Here is an 18,538-nt window from a genome sequence, read left to right as displayed (position 1 = left end):
GAATGTAGCTACTGCAGTAACTGCAATCCAATGTATACATAATCCAAAGTCTCCAAAGAAAGCAAATTTAGTACACTCAACCTTTTCACAAGGAATTAAGATAGCAACGTTCTAACACTACACAAGTTCTTTGTTACATTTTAAATTAATTACATGATAAAACATTAATTACCAATCATAAATTAGTTCATTACAATTCATTATCATCAGCAAATATAGATAATGATGTCCTGAATACTGATTTTCATTGATTTTTCTACATTACAATGTAAATTATTTCTATAACAGATAAACATAAACAATACCAATGCATTAAGTAGACTAAATAAATAACATTTGCTTTTTATGACAAATGTAAATATTTAAGTTGATCGTAACATGGCTCCAAAAAAACTAATTTGAATATCTAGTCTTTTATTGTGCAAAGTTCAACAAAGTAAAAAAGTTATAGAAGAGAATTGAAATAAATAAATGAATTTGTGATTATCAATATCTTACAAGTAGATGCCACTAAAAGAAAGAAAAAGAGGCGAAGACCATGTAACTGTTTACAAATAGACGTCACTAAGAGAAACGAGTAGATGCGAGTCACTCTAAAAGGAAGTGACAGAGGTTGAGGTCTGAATATGATACTGTAGATATGAATCTGAAACAAGTACTGTAGATGCGACTAAGAGGAAGAGAAAGAGGTGATGATCTGCGCTGACCAGTTTTCAACGAGTAGATGCCACTAAAAGAGTAGATGCCTATAAGACGAATAGGAAGAGGTTTAGGTCCGTGGTAACCAGTCTGTTGCGAGTAGATATCACAAGGAGAAAAGGAACATGATAGTTGCTCTTCCACAAGTTGTCGCTATGGAAACAGGTGGAGATCAATCCGTTTTTAGTAGATCTAACAGAAAGGGAAGGTGATGTAGTTCTGATTTTAGCAAACAAACTATGAATAGAGGTCACTAATATAAAGACCAAGAGATGTCAATGACCAAACAAGGTTCTTCTATTCTTTGTACTTGACATATTGTATGTGCAGTGGAAATTAAATTAATTTAAATTGTAATTAAAATATTAAATGTTTCACATCAACATGGTGGAGATCCAAATTGATGGTCAGTTTGGTAGAGCGCCCTCAATTCAAATACCATGAAAAAAAAAGTGTTTTAATAATCTATGATCATTTCATAAGTGCATCCGGTATTGATATACATTTTTCAATGAATCATTTATAATGCATTACTATATCTGGAAAATCTAGTGACAATGCTGATGTTATGATAATTTATTTTGCTTGTGACAATAGAGTTACTTAATATAACATGAACTTAATCAGAATAATAATACTAGAGAATGTATAGTTGTTTCATATAAAAGTTCATAGAATAATTCTGAAATAAATTAAATTAAAATATAAATTTTTTTTAATTGATTTGTTTTTTTATTTTAAAAATTAATTTAATCTTTGCATTAGTTAAAAAAAAGAAAGAAAATATGATTCTATAAATGTAACTGGGTGAGTGAGTACAATGGTTTATCTTTTTTTTGTATGAGTTTTGTTTTTCATCTTTTATGTAATTTGGCAATTGTAGACAGTGTCGTTTATACCAGTGTGCAAGTCACCTAAGTAGGCTGCAAGTCAGGCTATTCTCCTATGAATTTAAATTCAATGTATTAATTAGTATATATCAGTGAGGGCTCTGTTACTTTTCTTTGAACATAAATTTCTATTTGCTAGCTGTCCGTGAAGTAAATGTGTTTTTAAAATTTCTGTTGTAAAATGTAAAAGGTTACATTGAAATTAATTTTGGGTCCAAAAGCTCTGTCTAGTTTGACAAAAAAATGTGATGTGTCCAAATCTGGTAGTGATATGATGTCATTGTGTTCATATGGGACACCTCAGTTTTTTTTGTCACATAAAGTTTGATAGTGTAGACAGAGTTTTAACAAATATTTGTTGCTGTAAAGTTGACACAGAAAACTAGAATTGCTATAAATAAATAAATTTGAAATATATATAATATAATTAAAATAAAATGGTATGGTAAAAAGAACAAGATAAAACTACCATTAAACTTTGAACCCTTTAGATGTCGGGCTTTCTGGTGGCGTTACTTCTGATGAATTGTTAGAGACTACTCGTTTAGATTTGGTACGGCCTTTCGGAAAGGGTGCATACGTGTCCCCCGGTGCTGAATTGGTAAACTCAACTGGTCCCTTATCGTCTATTTTTGTTCGGTCTTCAGTTACCTTGCCTATTAAAAAAAACACAAGTAATTTAAAAAGTGTACATCCAAACAATTTAAAAAAAGAAAAATAAGTTTATTATGAGGAAATAAAGCAAATAATGCTACATAAAATAATATTATATACAATTATATTTCAATTTGAAAAATAAAGATTGCATACAGATTTTTATAAAAAACTTCTTTAAAAAATGACCGCTCATCTGTGTAAGTTGGTATAAAATTGTAAGTTCAAATATGTAATAACTATTGGTAAGTAATAATAGTTGGAGGGAAGAACCCAAAAGACAAAAACAAATATTTCAATTTGATTTTGGTTTGCAATTTTACCTGTTGAAAAGAGAAAAAAGTACATAAGATCATAAAGATGATGAAATGGCATTAAACGCCAAGAACCTGCAGCTCAACAATCAATCAAATATACCAATATCTATATTATAGTTTCAAAGTATGATTGTTATTGTAATCTCAGTAACTACTCTAAATGTAAGGCAGAGCTGGTAAATAGAAGCATGATCATTTAACTAAGAGTTCATTGCAAAATTATCGTAAATGCAACTCTATACTTACAGTAAGCCAAAAAAACTAAATCAGATCAAACAAATTAGAAACACTGTATGTATTGATTATTAAAACACTCAAAGAAATTATTTTTGAATATCTTGTCTTTTATTGCGCAAAGTTTAACAGAGACAAAAAAGTTATAGAAGAGAATAGAAATAAAGAAATGGATATGTGATTATCAACATGTCATGGGTAGATGCCACTAAGAGAAAGAAAAAGAGGGCCAGACATGGTAATTCATTGTACTCTTGGACTCCCTCTATTTTTTTCTTAAATCCACTTGTTCAGCGTTATGGGTTGTTCAGCTTCGACCCTCTCCTCCTACCATTTTTGTTGTTTATTGTTATGGATTTAATGTAAGTTTAAATGTAGGCGTTCATGGTATTTGTTAGACTGTTGCAGTTAGCAGCCACGATACTGGTGGTTTTAGACATGATACTGTATGAGAATCGCCTGGCGTAATATACTTGATCGGAGGCTACAGGTTAGAAACAATTACAAATAACACTTTATTACCTAGCTGGCTTAAGCCCGTCCTAGCAGCTGTACTGACAGTCTGAACAAGCTTAGGGTAACTGCGTCGGTTTTTAGTACTGCTATCCAAATGACCAATACTGTTGGAGCGAGATGACTTCTGCGATTTTGTTGTTTTGATCTGTGCATCAAGAATGGCTGCTGCTAAGCTGGCTGAATCTGGATCTTTCAGCTTATTGCCAACAATGAATTTTACACCTTTAAAAACAACATAAATTAATAATTCACATCTGAGAAATTGAATGACTTCTGAATAATAATTATTATATAATAATAAGGATAGAAAAAAGCATTTCTTGCTTGGTTTTGTAATTATTGATGGAACTTAAGTCTTGACTATGTCTATCTGTTCAAATTTCCTTTTTTTTTGTTTAAAAAGTACTACCTTTACAATATTAGGTTTTATTCAATATGGTACCATTTACTATGGCTCTCATTTAAACAGGCACAGTGGTGCTTACAATAGTGAATGCAATGGTCAATTGCCTAAATTAAATTGTTTACCTGGCTTGATGTTACGACTGAGTGAGGGCGCAAACACTTGGGCGGAGAATTCCTCAAAGGTTGTTGGTTCCTTGTGATTGGTTATAATGTTATCAAGATTGGCACTTCTTTCTTCAAAGCTACACGTTCTATGTTAAGTTTCAAACAGTCTGTTCATGTAATATTATTATTTATTATAAATCCAGAAATACATTGAAATTGGATTAAAAAGTAATAACAAGTATTACATAAAAAGATAAATGGGACATTATTTAAATTGTAAATTTTAATTTTAAAATTTCCACGTAGAACAGAATTCAAAATTTACAAAACTTGTAAATTTTGGAAGAACAAAATAAGGGGGAAAAAATACATAAAATTGCCTTATTTGAAAATAATTAACTTTTTTAGCAAAAATAAAAGAATACATTTTTAGACAAAATTATTTGAACAAAATTTCATTTGAAATTAAACATTTTACACAATTTGGATGTTTTAACTAACTGGTTTTGTTAAGTAAAGTCATGTGCTAAATATAAAAAAAAAAGCATTTACAAAAATATTAGCATCAACAATGAACTCATTTATAAGTATTTTCCATGTTGCAACTTTATACACATATAAACCTGTAAATACTGACATGCTAACAAGTGTTTAAAAAAATGGCAACTTTTGAATTTAACGGTGAATGATACCAATTTAATTGGCATTTAAAGCGAGTTGTATTTGATATGTCCAGCTGTTTATTAATTTAATTAATTCTCAAGTGACGCATCTTTACAAGCTTACATTCACAAAACAAAACAATAAAAAAAAATTCAAATTTTAAATGACACATTGCCTAAGGCATGATAATTGCATCTACAATATTGGAATTATAAATGGAATAAAAAGACTAGTAAAATAGCAATGATAAAAAAAAAAATTCCACACACTTATGCACACGCACAGAGAGATGCAGCTGGTAGCTAAATATAGTACTTAACAATAGATAAACCAACTGTAATTTGGTTGTTCTTATAAACGTATATTTTGTGTCATTGTACAAACACTAGAAACTATTGGTTTAATTTCGTCTTTCTTTTTGGCTTATGAATGGTTTAAAAGACCAGCTGGAAGTGTAAATAGCGTTAGCACGATACTTTGTGACACTCTTAAAATGACATTGTCAACAAAGTATTTGTTCGTGATTGGTCTATCGTTTTCTTTTTTGCCTCTTTCAAATTACTTATAGTAAACATACTTAAATTTCCTATAAGTGAATAATAATAATTTATAAAGAAAATAAAATAAATTAATTCTGTTCCTATTCATTCATAATTATTAATTATATAAATTATTTTGTACTTTTTATATATTCAAGAAAATATTTGATTGGTCTACAATTTAATTTTGTTCCCTGTTTCCACATAACATACCGTAGTTACATACAATTCTTTTGATTTTTTTGAATAAGTATAAATAAATAGTATAAATTAAATAACTAAGTGAATACAACATAATAATAAGATATAACATTATAATATAATATAACACTGTGAAAATCAAATTCATTTATTATTATGATTTCTATTTAAAAAAAAAAGAAATTTTAATTTATATGTATTTTTACTTACAACCACAATCATATTAATATAAAAAGAAATAATATTTTAATGTGTATGTTTGCTGTTGTTTTATTATTAATTTAAATTATCAGAATTAAATGAATTTTGTATATAAATTATATTTATTACTTTTTCAAATTTTTTTTATAATAAATCGTTTATTAAAAATATATAAAGAACAGTATACTTAATCACGTACAGAACTATTTAAAGACATTTGATGTCTCAGGAGTTAATTCATAAATATACGCATACCAGAGTACAAAGGCTTCCGCAATAATCTACCTAATTACAAATACACAAAGCCATAAGACACTTACGAAACAATAAAAGTAAAAAGTTTTATTAGCAGATGGTATAATCTTCTCCATTCCATAACTAAATGTTCATTTGTCTGAGTAAATATTGTTTTAGTTGGCGTTCCTTGTCTAGAATCTATTCATGTTCTATGAACCGTACCTAATTAAGTGGTAATGTACTCAGTATACATACCCAGAGGGACGTGAACAACAAAGTTTGTCGCCAATCGGTAATTTCTAGCAGCTCATTGTCTTTCATGTAAAGCTATTAACACTTAGATCTTCTTATTGTATCTTAATTGCAATGTAACAGTCTATTTAGATTTCATCTATCGTGTCCAACTTTGCTTCTTACTCTTTCAACATAAATTTTATTTTCCTCTTAATATTTATTTTCATAATAATAATAATAATAATAAGCTTCCAAGATTCCCTCTTTCAAATCTTTTTTTTCTCTTTGTACTTTTCTTATTTATGTAATGCTTATGATGAATAGAAAAAAAGAAAGAAATAAACGTTGGTTGTTCTTTCAAAATAGATTTCATTTTTTTCTTAATATTTATTTTCTTTATAATAACATAGAGATATTATATAATATCTCTATGATAATAATAATATCTTTTATTTTAGTAATGGTAAAAAACTTTCTAAATTTAGACAATTCAGTATTGGAAATGCCATTAAAGTCCATGTGTTTGAAAGCCTTTTGGGAACAATTGTACAGTATGATATACAAAGAACTTAACCAAATGCATTGTAAAAATTAAATAATAATAATTATGTAGTTTACTTAAGAACTTTAGGACAAATTTAAATTGCTTTCATAATCTTTTTAAATATGGTATGAATTTTTATTTTTTTGTTCACATTTTGAAGATTTTAAGACGACCATTGTTGTGAGAACTTTTGATTATCAAATTTACTATTATCTTTATATTATGTCTATATTATCTATCTTACAGTTGACATTATTCAGGTTTATGCGAATATACTTTACTGATTTATAAAACAAATGGAATATATATATATTTTCTTATAAGAATAATATAAGTGTACTAAACCACTAATAAAGGTCACATGACTAAGCGGCAAACACTCCCGTCATTAAAGAAAGATCGTAATGATTATAGCTGAGGAATTTGTGCCGTAATAATCATTAATACGCACGCCGACTACTTGTTTGCGAAATTTATACAGAGCAATCAGTTGGCCTTGCTTCGGGCTACATTTTACTTTTTAGTAATGATTCTAAAACCGTAATTCTGCATATTTCTGTCTGTTCTACAAGATAATTAAGACCTGCTCTTAAGTATTACGAGTACTTGCTCTATGACTTTGCTAGGCTTTAATTTTTATGAAAAAGAAAAACTTTTACTTAGTTGTAAAAGAAGTGATACATTTATGCTGTTACTTTAATAAATTAAATTATTTTAAGTTTATTTATTTTTTTGCATTAATCAATTTAAAGCCTGGCTTGTGGTCAGTGAACTGGTCAGTGAACTAATAAATGAGATAAATCAAAGATTGGTAAAAAAAAAATCTTAAAAATAAAGAAATATATTATATTTCTGACAATAAATTCATTATTTATTCTGAGAATGGCTCCATGAAACGCCTTAGGTTTTGTAAATTGTTTAAATCGGGATTATTATTTAATATTAGCTTAAAAAAAAAAAACTCTCTATACAATACAGTCAAACTATGAAGTCTGATGTCACATATACTAATATATACTGTCACATATGTCTGATGTGACATATGTGACATATACAGCAGATTTCAAGGGTAAAACAAATATAAACTACAATGAGTGAGTAAATTATTAAAATTAATGAATACAATTATAAAACTCCACAGCAAAAATCACTTTTTGAATATTAAAAGGTTTAGTTTTATCATGTGAATTATTTAACAACATTAGCAATTCATCATTTTTAACGACGTCAATTGATCAAACAGTCACTAATCCTACCGGATACGATAGTTAATTTGTCCCCTATCTCACAATCCAATACAATGCGTCCGATAATGTAAGTATCGTAACTACTTCCGCACCCATTATCCGTAACGTCGACGCCAAATTCCTTTTATCGAACAACCTTGGGTAATTTCTGTAATGCTTTTTTTTTCGTGTGTAAATATTACTTTTTGGAATTGATCATGTGACCTTGGCGAAGAATGAATGGTTTAAATAATAACAATGCACAGATAATTGTAATTGGCGTGCGATACTTCACACAAGCAACTTATAAGCAAGACACTAATTTAGAAGATTCAACGTGGCACTGCCTATAATGAGTACATTAACGAGTATTAGAATTTGGTATCTGATATTTGACTTTGGCGAAAATATTAAGTATTAATTACTTTGTGTAAGGTTTGTATCTATGTATACAGAAAGGTTAAAAAGAAAGGTGAGGAAGGTTGGAAAGGTAAATAAAAAGTTTTTCTGGGCAGGGGAAAGAGGGGGCTGGGGTTTATTTTTATGTTTCACTATACTGATAGTAATCTTATTTTATTTTCTGTTTATTTTATTCGATCAAAACCAACAGCAATAATTACTGCCACTAACAGGTTATTGATACCTTCTAAATTGAAATGTTACCCATGTTCACACAGCGATGATTAACAATATGTTTTTAGTGGGGTGGGGTGGTTGGTGGGGGAGAGGAGATTTTGGACGTCCAATCAACTCAATAGTTTTATTAAGGTTTCCATACATGTGTAATTAAACATAACCTAATATGGTGTGAATCATACTGTACTAAGTTATTATCATTATTACAATACAGTAACTGTCTTGCTTAATCCAAAATAATGAACTCTTTCTCATAAAGTAAAGATGTAACGCATGGTACAGCACTATATGCAATTAACCAGTAGGGCATGAATCATAGGTTATAACCATCCCATAATCGGTTATAACCATCCCATAACCCATCTCATAATGCTAGCATTACCAGTAGGGCATGAATCCTAGGTTATAACCATCCCATAACCCATCTCATAATGCTAGCATTACCAGTAGGGCATGAATCCTAGGTTATAACCATCCCATAACCCATCTCATAATGCTAGCATTACCAGTAGGGCATGAATCATAGGTTATAACCATCCCATAACCCATCTCATAATGCTAGCATTACCAGTAGGGCATGAATCATAGGTTATAACCATCCCATAACCCATCTCATAATGCTAGCATTACCAGTAGGGCATGAATCATAGGTTATAAACATCCCATAACCCATCTCATAATGCTAACATTAGGTTTTAGCATTAAGAGATACAGAGATAATCACTCCACTTTAAATAAGTGACGATTCTGAATATTTCTGCATATTAAATTAAGTATTTCTAAAGCCCCGATGCAGTTGATTAGGAGAAACCATTACTAGGTATTATTGTCTCCACCCTTTACATTAATCCAAAAGCCAGATTATGTTACAAATTATTTAAACAGTCAGTTTCAATATTTATAACTGTATTCTTATATTCATTCAGTATTATAAGCTGGGATTAAGCTGGGATTAAGCTAAAATGATACATAATCCCTTTGTCATTATTTTCCATTTTCAGGTTTTTGAATAAATGGAAATGTTTAATATTCAATAATTTATTTGAAAAAAAAAATTACTTAGAATTATATCGACATGATTACAGCAGGATAAAGTATACATAAATATTAAATATATATTGCTCTCCTGAAAAACCATAAAAAAAAACATTTTTTCTAATATGTTACTTAAAATTTAAAAAAATTTACCCGAAAAACTGTAATTTAACACAAAAAATTATTTGTTAAAAATTATTTACTTTATTAAAACTGTGAAATGGCCTATTCAAAGTTTTAATTAATAAATTTGTGTTAGAGATATTAATTAGTATTAGAGAAATAGCATTTTGTTGTGTTTGTTCATATGGATTCACACTATGTTTAGCTCTAAAACTGGTAGTCCATTGAACAACATTGCTGGAGCCAAGGTAAGGACTACTAGCATTTATACCCAGGAATCCAACCACATGCATTGGTGCTTAAAATATTAGAAGATGATGTTAAAAAACTTACCTTTTCCCTAAATGTAAAACATTTTTAATTGAAAGGATACAATTTCTGATATAATGGTATAACCGATCGCTTAGCTCGGCTGGCACTGACTGCAGTGGCACGCACTAGTTCTGGTAAAACCTTGTGGTCTACAATTGCACCGTCAAACAATGGGCCAAAAAACGGAACCTGAAACGGAAAAAAACATGCTGTTTAATTATGTATTACTTTAAGGCCAGTCAGAAAACAAACAAAAACAAAAAACAAAACAAAAAACAAAGTATCCCCTGATTGAATTGATTGATTGAATTTATTTGATGCTCAACATTAAAATAACAAACAGACAAAAGACAAAATAACGAGCATCAGGAACACCCATTAGGCCGGAAAAACCAGCCCATTTCCAATGGGGTCCAAATTGCACATAACAAACAAGAGAAAATACAACATTAATAAAACTATAAATATAAAAATATACATTAAAATAAAGCCCAGTAAAACAGAAAAATTAAAAGAGAAAGCAAACAAGAAATGAGAAAAATTGCACGTAATCAAGACCATTATAGTTATCAAAATTATTCTAAATATAAAATATTGCGTTCAAAATGTTTTTTAATATGAGATTTGAAGGTAGTTAAGTTGGAAATTAATTTTAAGTTTGATGGAAGAGCGTTCCAGTCTTTGATAGCAGAGAAGAAAAAAGTAGAATGAGACTGTTTATTTCCTTTAAGTAGAGGTAAAACCAGATTAACATTACGTTGGCGTGTGTTATGTGTGTGGATTGTGGATGTCCGTGAGAAATGTTCAGATAGATATGGAGCTGCATTGTTATTGACAATTTTATGAACATTACAAAGCCTGAGAAATTTTACTCTACTTTCCACCTTAAGCATGCCAATGCCTATTGTATGTTATAACATGCGCTATGTCTAGGTGTATGGATGCATGCAATAGTATACAAATAATGAATGTTTATGAGTTGGATGGTAAGAATATTTCATGAGTTGACCAATTGACTAATAGCACCCTCTATGGTTTGATGTATTATTATAGCGCCCTCTAAAGCCTCCCAATATTTCTTTTTTGCAAGGGAGGTCTGCATATAGATATCAGCAATATTTCCAAAGCACTTTCCTATATTATTAACCTACATAGTAGTGGATAGATAAGAACAAATATCTCATTAATATTCATGGCTTCATGATCCACCTGAGAACATGCTAATTAGTATTTTCAAATGTAATCGCATTCAAGTTGGGAAAACATCATCTCACCATCATACAGTGTTTTGATCATTAGTAATATTTCAAAGCACTTTCCAAACTTCTCTGTATTAGTAGATAGATAAATGGATAGATAAGCAATTCCATACAACCCTAATAAATCCTGTGCATACAAAAGTATTCGTGGAAAAGACATAGAAAGAAGATAAAATCTCTTTACCAAGGACATAAGTAATTGGTACAATTTCAATAATAATACATTTTTTGGAGCACTTTCAGAAATGAGGATTGGAATACAAAGACTGGATTGATTAGTGCATGTTCTATATGCTTTTAATTGTTTTTGGATTCTTTGTACTTTAAATGTTCATTGTAGAATTGTGTCATTATAATATCAATGTAAAGCTTTTATTATAATTGTTAAGTAAACCTTTTTTTCAATTTGGATTGATTAGTTAATTCATGATCTCTACTCAAAGTGATTACAATCATATTTTATTATTATTCAATGTTGTGTTGATTTCCAACTGTTGATTCGATTACATTTCCATTTAAAGACTTCTCTCCGGATTAAAATCAAATAGTCTAATTGAAGTTCTCTATCCCTGGTTTAATAATAAGGTGTATATTACATTAAATATTTATATTTAAAGTTACTTTTATTTTATTTATTCAAATTTTTGCCAAATAGGAAATAAATAAAACATTTATGTAAGTTGTCCTATATCCAGTTAGATGCTTAGGATATAAGATTAGCGGAAATGGACTTGTTGTGTCTTTGACTAGACATGAAACGTTGCCACACACAGTTATGTATGTTGCTTATATCTTATACCATATTTATCCAAATAAACACCCCACTTTGCGGTATATAGAAGTTATTACAATTAGTGTGCAATATAAGAGTGAAAGTATATTCTTCTTCAGCTTTTTTTTAAATTTTTAGTGTAAAAATATGTCTTTTATATTCTTTGATATACATTAAATATAAATCCAAAAGCAAATTACTGAAAAAAATGACAATGCTGTGGGTATATAATATTAACAAAATGCAACCAACATTCAAATCAAATTAATTAAATTTAAAGTTGACATACCTCTGGTTTTCTTAAAATCTGTATCCTGAACAGTTGATTGGCTAATGGATAAATAACAATTATGACATCACCAAACTCAGTTGCTAAGATACCACGTCTGTAATCACGGGTGTGTTCTGACCAAACTATATGAATTTCATCATTTCCCAGGTGCCTTAGCTGCAAAAAATATGTTTAAAATTCATTGAGCATATCCATTTGCTTTCATGTTTCTACATAAAATTAGTGATAGAAGGTTTTGAACTTACTTTCTTATTGAGATCATCAGGACTGGATGGCATACGAGTTGAAACATGGAAGATAACTTCCATCGTTGACGTGGCGTAGTAAGGAGCCGTGTCACCGGTACTTTTATTTCTTTGAAGCCCACCCATGAAGCCAGGGTGCTTAGCCAAGTCAACCTATTAATATAAACAAACATACATAATCACCTTATATTAAATGTATTATTAAATAATAGTTGGTTGTTTGGAGAGTTCTAACTTGCCACTCTTAGTTGTTTACATTGTTTACATTGTTTATAGTTTTCATTAATTGAATAAATGTGAATTGAAATGAAAATGAAGGTAATCATTTGATACATGTAATAGATGAGTAAGTGAGATACATTTAAAAAGGGGCAGAAATCTATTTTTATATTTGAATTATTTAAGCAAACACACATTTATTGAATCTTTATTGGATCACGACTAAGTAATTAAACCATGGAAAAGATTATATTCATAATTTTAACAATAATTGTTATTATTATTATTAATAATACATTTAGTTGTTGTTTCCAAATTATTAAATTGAAAATGATGAGACGGAGTAACAGATGGAACACTGGATACAACATTACGGCGGCACATTGTATACTATTAGGATAATCATGAAAAGGCTAAATAGACAGAAGTACAATAAACTTTACATGACAAAGATACATGAAAGTTCACTTTAAAGACCTGACCCATATATCAAAGTAAAAAAAAAATGTCATACTTGCTATATATTTATATTACTAAACCAAATAAATTCAGTTTCTTATATTTTTTAAACCAAATAAATTCATTTCTAATATCTTTATTATGTACAGTATTATTAAATGCTAATTTTAGATTATTAAATTTTAATAAACATTATTTAGCTTTATGCATTGTCATAAGTAGGTTCAATTAAAATCAAAATGTTTACAATAAAAGTTTAACATTTTCTTATAGTATACTAAATTTATCAAATTTGTTCAAAAATAAAACATTTATAATGTGCCACCCCTTTAAATGTTAAAAAATGAGGTTATTTGTTGTATTGTTGACGATTTGTATTATTTGCACTATCTCTCAATGATAATTAGCTTTTGTAATTAAGACTCATCCAACAGACATCTGTCTTCAAAATCAATTGTCTACTTTTTTTGTGTATTTCATAACCATTTAAAGTTTTGTTAGTAAAAAAAAAATTATTGAGTCTTATTATTTCATATGATAATTCATTACCAATGTCAGGAAAACAAATGGCTATTTTAAAATTTAATTTCATTAAAATGATTCGGTTTGCCTATGTTTTTCGTCTTTTCACATGAATTGAGTTCAATCTTAAGTTCTGTCTACACTATCAAATTAGTTTGACAAAAAAAGTGTGATGTACCCAAATATGGTAGTGATATATGACATCATCATGTCCATATATGGGCACATTTTGTCACATAAAGTTTGATAGTGTAGACAGGGCTAAAAATGTACAAGTCTACCCCTTTATTTAACATTTAATAGCATAGCTCGGGAGTTTACACACACTGGGTAATCAACACGGGCGTTTTCAATTGTGTGCACCCCAGCTATGGAAATGTCAGAGTTTTACTTCCCCACCAACAGTTGGAGCAGTAAGGATACAAAAACAGAAAGAGGCAAATTAATATTTTTAAAATAATTAAGAATGGTGGGTAACATATCTCTATAAGAAAATACGTATATTTTTATGATTCAATCTGTTTTCATTTAGAGTTATATAATTTACAAAGTAATTTATCTTCTTTGTATGATGAATGGAGATCACCGATGGCTGCCTATTATATCATAATAATACAAATTCAATTTGTTTCCATTTAGTTTAATAAAAAAAGATAACAATAGCTCATCTTCATTTAGTTAGCATTATCTATTAATTCAATTTCTCGTTCATTCAGAATTGCAGAATTAATAACATCATGTTTTATCTAGTGTTATGTAAATTCTATTTTTCCTTTTGTAAAAAAATCTTTTACAAAATCATCTTCATTTATTTAGAAGCACTTTATATCAATTAATTTAATTTCTTGTTCATTTATACACACACAATTATTATACTTTGTACTTTAGTAGACTATGTACAAGTTGAAATTGCAAATTTTGTTTGTTCGCAGAATTTTACAGCTTAAAGCAATATCAACTTTGTTTTGTCAATTTTTTGTTTCTTCAAAGATGAATAATATCATATTTTATCTAGTCTATGTATGATATAAAATAATATTTAAATTCTATTATTTTATTTATTTGAAAATTTATTGTGAAAAAATAATCTATGAATTAAATTATCCTCATTTATTTAGTAAGCACTTTATATCATTTAATTTAATTTAATTTAAAAAATCACAATAATTATATTTTAGATTATGTGATTTAAATTAATAAAAATTCTATTATTTGTTCGTAGACTTATTAAAAAAATCTTTATGTATTAAATCAAGATCTTTTTATTTATTTAAAGCACTTTATATTAATTAATTTAACTTCTCTTCTATTTCGACATACACAATAACTATACTTGATCTTGTTTATGTATGATTTAAATTAAATTTAAATTCGATAATTTTTTTTTGCAGAATTTTACATCTTAAGCAAGAGCAACTTTGTTTCCTAATCACATCATTTAATTTTTTTATTTATTCAAAAATAAAATTATTTTATCTAATCTATGTATGATATAAATTAATACTTAAATTCATTTTTGTTTGTTGGCAGACTTATTGTAAAAAATCATTTACGTATTAAAGCAAGAAGCGTTTTTTTTCAATGAAAACATTTGTGGAATCAATCTTAATGTATTATAAATCAACCCCCGAAAAGGAACACACAACTTAATTAAAATATAAACATTTAATTTCATCATCAAAAATGAATAGCAGATTACAATACAAGTATGAGAGGAGGTTCCATTAATTTTATAAATATTTATATCTGATATATGGTTTCATCTGGTATAGTCATTAAGGAAAGTACATCAAAATGTTGTTAAAAAGAAATTGATGAACTATTTTTAGAATTGCAGTCAGTTTATCATTTTAAAATTTTCAAGAATTTGTATGGAAAGCTTATTCCCAAAAAAATGAATTCTGAAAATACAATGTATTATGGTTCCTTGAACAGATAGTATACTGAGGTCCCTAAGTTGACATACTTATTTTACAGTAGTTCACTCTATAGACTTAAAATAGGCCTACTGTAAACTATCTAGGCAGGAGAAAGTTGCCACCTCTCATATAGTAATATCGTATCGTAGGGCCATCATTATTTTTTTTAGTTACATATCTAAACTCTAAACAATGAACAGGGATCCTATTACTTAGAAATGTTTAATATTGACAGACTTTATGAAACCATAGCCAAACAGTAGAGGGCATAATCATTTTTTTGTAGTAAGATCGTTGTAGCGCTCATTTCCTTTTAATTACACATCCAAACTCAACAAACTTAAATATCATGGGACTTTATGAAAGCATGGCCAAACAGCGGAGGGTGCTATAATTAAAATACATACAAACATAGAGGGCACTATTTAGAATCAACAGGTTAGCCAAGCACTTTCCAGGCATGAAGAATGTAAAACATGCATTGGAAACACTAGAGGGCACTATTTAGAACCAATGGGTTTATCAGACACTTTCCAAATATGTAAACGGTAGAAAATGCATCGGCAACAATATTTTTCACCTTTATAATTATAATAAATAAATAATTATAATCTGTGTAATATTCAACTCACCTCCCATGCCAAAGCTGCTACAAAGTCTTCATACTGTCTGCTGCCCCCATTGTTCAGAAGTACAGAATTCTTATCCTCTTGGCCTTCTGCTACGTAAAATATTGCAATTTTGTGTGTTTCCCGGCTGAAAACAAACAACATGTATTAGACATGTTCCACCATTTACCAAATATTCTCCACAACTTTATTCTCTCTTCTTTATTGTATCAAACAAAAAACAATTTAATACAAAAGGTAGCCAAGATATAGCCGAAGCTAATCAAGCTTGGTACCTTTTATCTTAACTAACTTAAGCTACAAAATTAACAAATAAACAGAAACTTAAATAAACAGAACTTAAAAGAAAATAAAAATTTGATAACGTCAAAAACAAAACAAAAAATGTTGAATAATAAATAAATAACATAACATAAAGTGCTGTATGTACTGTACTGTAATAAACAAAACCATATCAGTTCAATAGATAATATCTGATGAATTAACAATATATAAAAACATTGTAAATTATAGATTACTCTTTTATATACTTACAACAACAAAAGAAAACTAAACTACTATACAGTAACTACTTACCATTGTCTTGAATCTAAGTTTTTAAGTTCCCTCGCCAATTTATCATTCTTCTTTAAAACACCCATCTGAGGTCTGTTGATAAAAAAGAATAAATACTTAATAATCTAGCAAAATTAAAGAGATTCGTAATTTCTTGTTGTTTAATTGAGTTAAAAATAAATCCATAATAAATTGCACATTATATAGTATTTAAACACAAATTTATATATTTTTTTTAAAAACCTAATGTAAATTGTTTGCCTTTATTGTTATTCCCACCAAAAAAAAACTTAATGGAACTTAGATTGATTTGGAAATCATTGAATAAAAGATGATTTCTTAGCTTATACCCAGGTTTGCATAGTGTGAAGACAATTTTGTAAAAAACACACCAATGAGAGGCCTGTTTTTGTTCTGAGAAGTCCCAAGTTGTTACTGCGCACATATATATTACCCTGGTATTAAACTGACCAATCATAGTAATCAAATAGCGCACAACTATGTTTTCTCTCCCAAGATTTCTTCTGTATGAAACGTGTAATAAATCAAACCTGGTTACAACAAATTATGCAGATGTGAAAAGGGTCTTGAAATAATTACCTTTTCTCCCAGTTCATGAAGCCTAACTGACTAAACAGTTGACGGCATAGTTGGAATGCGGATGATGGTTCCTTACATGCTGTCTCACTCAAAACTTCAGCCGACATTCTGAAATAAAGTTTGATACAATATATTTGTAAAAGTATATGTTGCATAATTCTTAGCTTTGCAGAAATATGGAAATAAAGTCGACTGCGATTCATATGGACGTGAACGTCATACAGGTTCACTGAAATCAAAAAGTCCCCAATACTAGACAACTTCTCCTACTAAGAGGGTTCTAAAGAGGGTAGTTGTCTTATGGGGGTTGTTGTCTGGGTGATAATTGCTCAGGGGATATTGAATAAAATGTGCAGATACAAAACAGCATAGTAGAATTACATACAGTTATGGACACCTGGAGAACCAGTAATCATCATGCTAAATCAAAAGTTTTTTTATAATTTACTTAATTTAATTTTGGCAATTGGAGGAAAAATTTAATTTCATGAACATTTTTTAAATAAAAAGAAAATAATTCAAAACTTCCTAAATAATATCATTTACCTATTGTCTGTTTTATGTTGTTTGTAGTACTCTTGTTCTTGACTGCTCTCCAGTAGCAGACTCTCCGTAGTGAGTGATTCAAGATCCACTGGCATCTGTTCAGGACCAGGTGATGGCAAATTAAGTGGAATACCTGGTCTCAGTAAACATTCACTGCTTGTGTATCCAAGGTATTGTAAAAGCTATACAAGAAAAACAAAAAGGTTTAGTAAACATATACAGTATTCATTCTGCTAACGATATCATAAATACCATATCTAATTAGAAACCATTTTAAAATATACTATCTATACATACTAAACAAATAATATATGCTTATGAGTGCATTGGATAGAATAGTTTTATGTGTTGAAAAATGGGATACGATGATGTAATATCACTACCATATTTGGGCACGTGACATCACACCTTTTTTTGTCATACAAGTTTGATCGTGTATACAGAGCTTTAGTACATAGTTTAAACAAATAAATAAACATTAATAAAGATATATAAAAGCTTATTAACCTCATCAATCATATCACAGTTTCCCGTCTCATCTTCTTCCCATGTTGGTAAGTCATCAAGGCTTTGTTTCTGGTGTCCTGGTGTTGTACTCTCAACACTTTGTTCTATAGGTGATAATGCTCTGGTATTGATGTAGCCTGGACGGAGAGTACCTGACAAATAGTAAAACCATGATGAGTTATTTCAAGCTATTCATCCAAAGAAAATAAAAAGCTAGAGTTTGTACATGGTTGTTGAATTTGT

General features: G+C 29.0%; 1 protein-coding gene across 1 annotated transcript in view; it reads right to left on the bottom strand.

Annotated features, from left to right (window-relative positions):
- Positions 1-266: 266 nt before the first annotated feature.
- The window catches only part of LOC140061187 (ral GTPase-activating protein subunit alpha-2-like), a 37,891-nt gene continuing 19,619 nt past the window's right edge, over positions 267-18,538 (bottom strand). Inside the window, exons 32-42 of the mRNA XM_072107677.1 lie at positions 18,296-18,447; positions 17,789-17,970; positions 17,243-17,350; positions 16,664-16,735; positions 16,091-16,214; positions 12,340-12,492; positions 12,092-12,250; positions 9,833-9,960; positions 3,839-3,957; positions 3,317-3,532; positions 267-2,245 (exon numbers count right to left, since the gene is read on the bottom strand). Of these exons, the coding sequence (XP_071963778.1) occupies positions 2,061-2,245; positions 3,317-3,532; positions 3,839-3,957; positions 9,833-9,960; positions 12,092-12,250; positions 12,340-12,492; positions 16,091-16,214; positions 16,664-16,735; positions 17,243-17,350; positions 17,789-17,970; positions 18,296-18,447 (1,598 nt within the window). The 3' untranslated portion in view covers positions 267-2,060. The remainder of the gene's footprint in view (positions 2,246-3,316; positions 3,533-3,838; positions 3,958-9,832; positions 9,961-12,091; positions 12,251-12,339; positions 12,493-16,090; positions 16,215-16,663; positions 16,736-17,242; positions 17,351-17,788; positions 17,971-18,295; positions 18,448-18,538) is intronic.

This window comes from Antedon mediterranea, chromosome 10, assembly GCF_964355755.1.
Source record: "Antedon mediterranea chromosome 10, ecAntMedi1.1, whole genome shotgun sequence".
Classification (NCBI taxonomy): domain Eukaryota; kingdom Metazoa; phylum Echinodermata; class Crinoidea; order Comatulida; family Antedonidae; genus Antedon; species Antedon mediterranea.
Note: the sequence above shows the minus strand (reverse complement) of the source record. Positions and strands in the feature narration are given on the sequence as shown.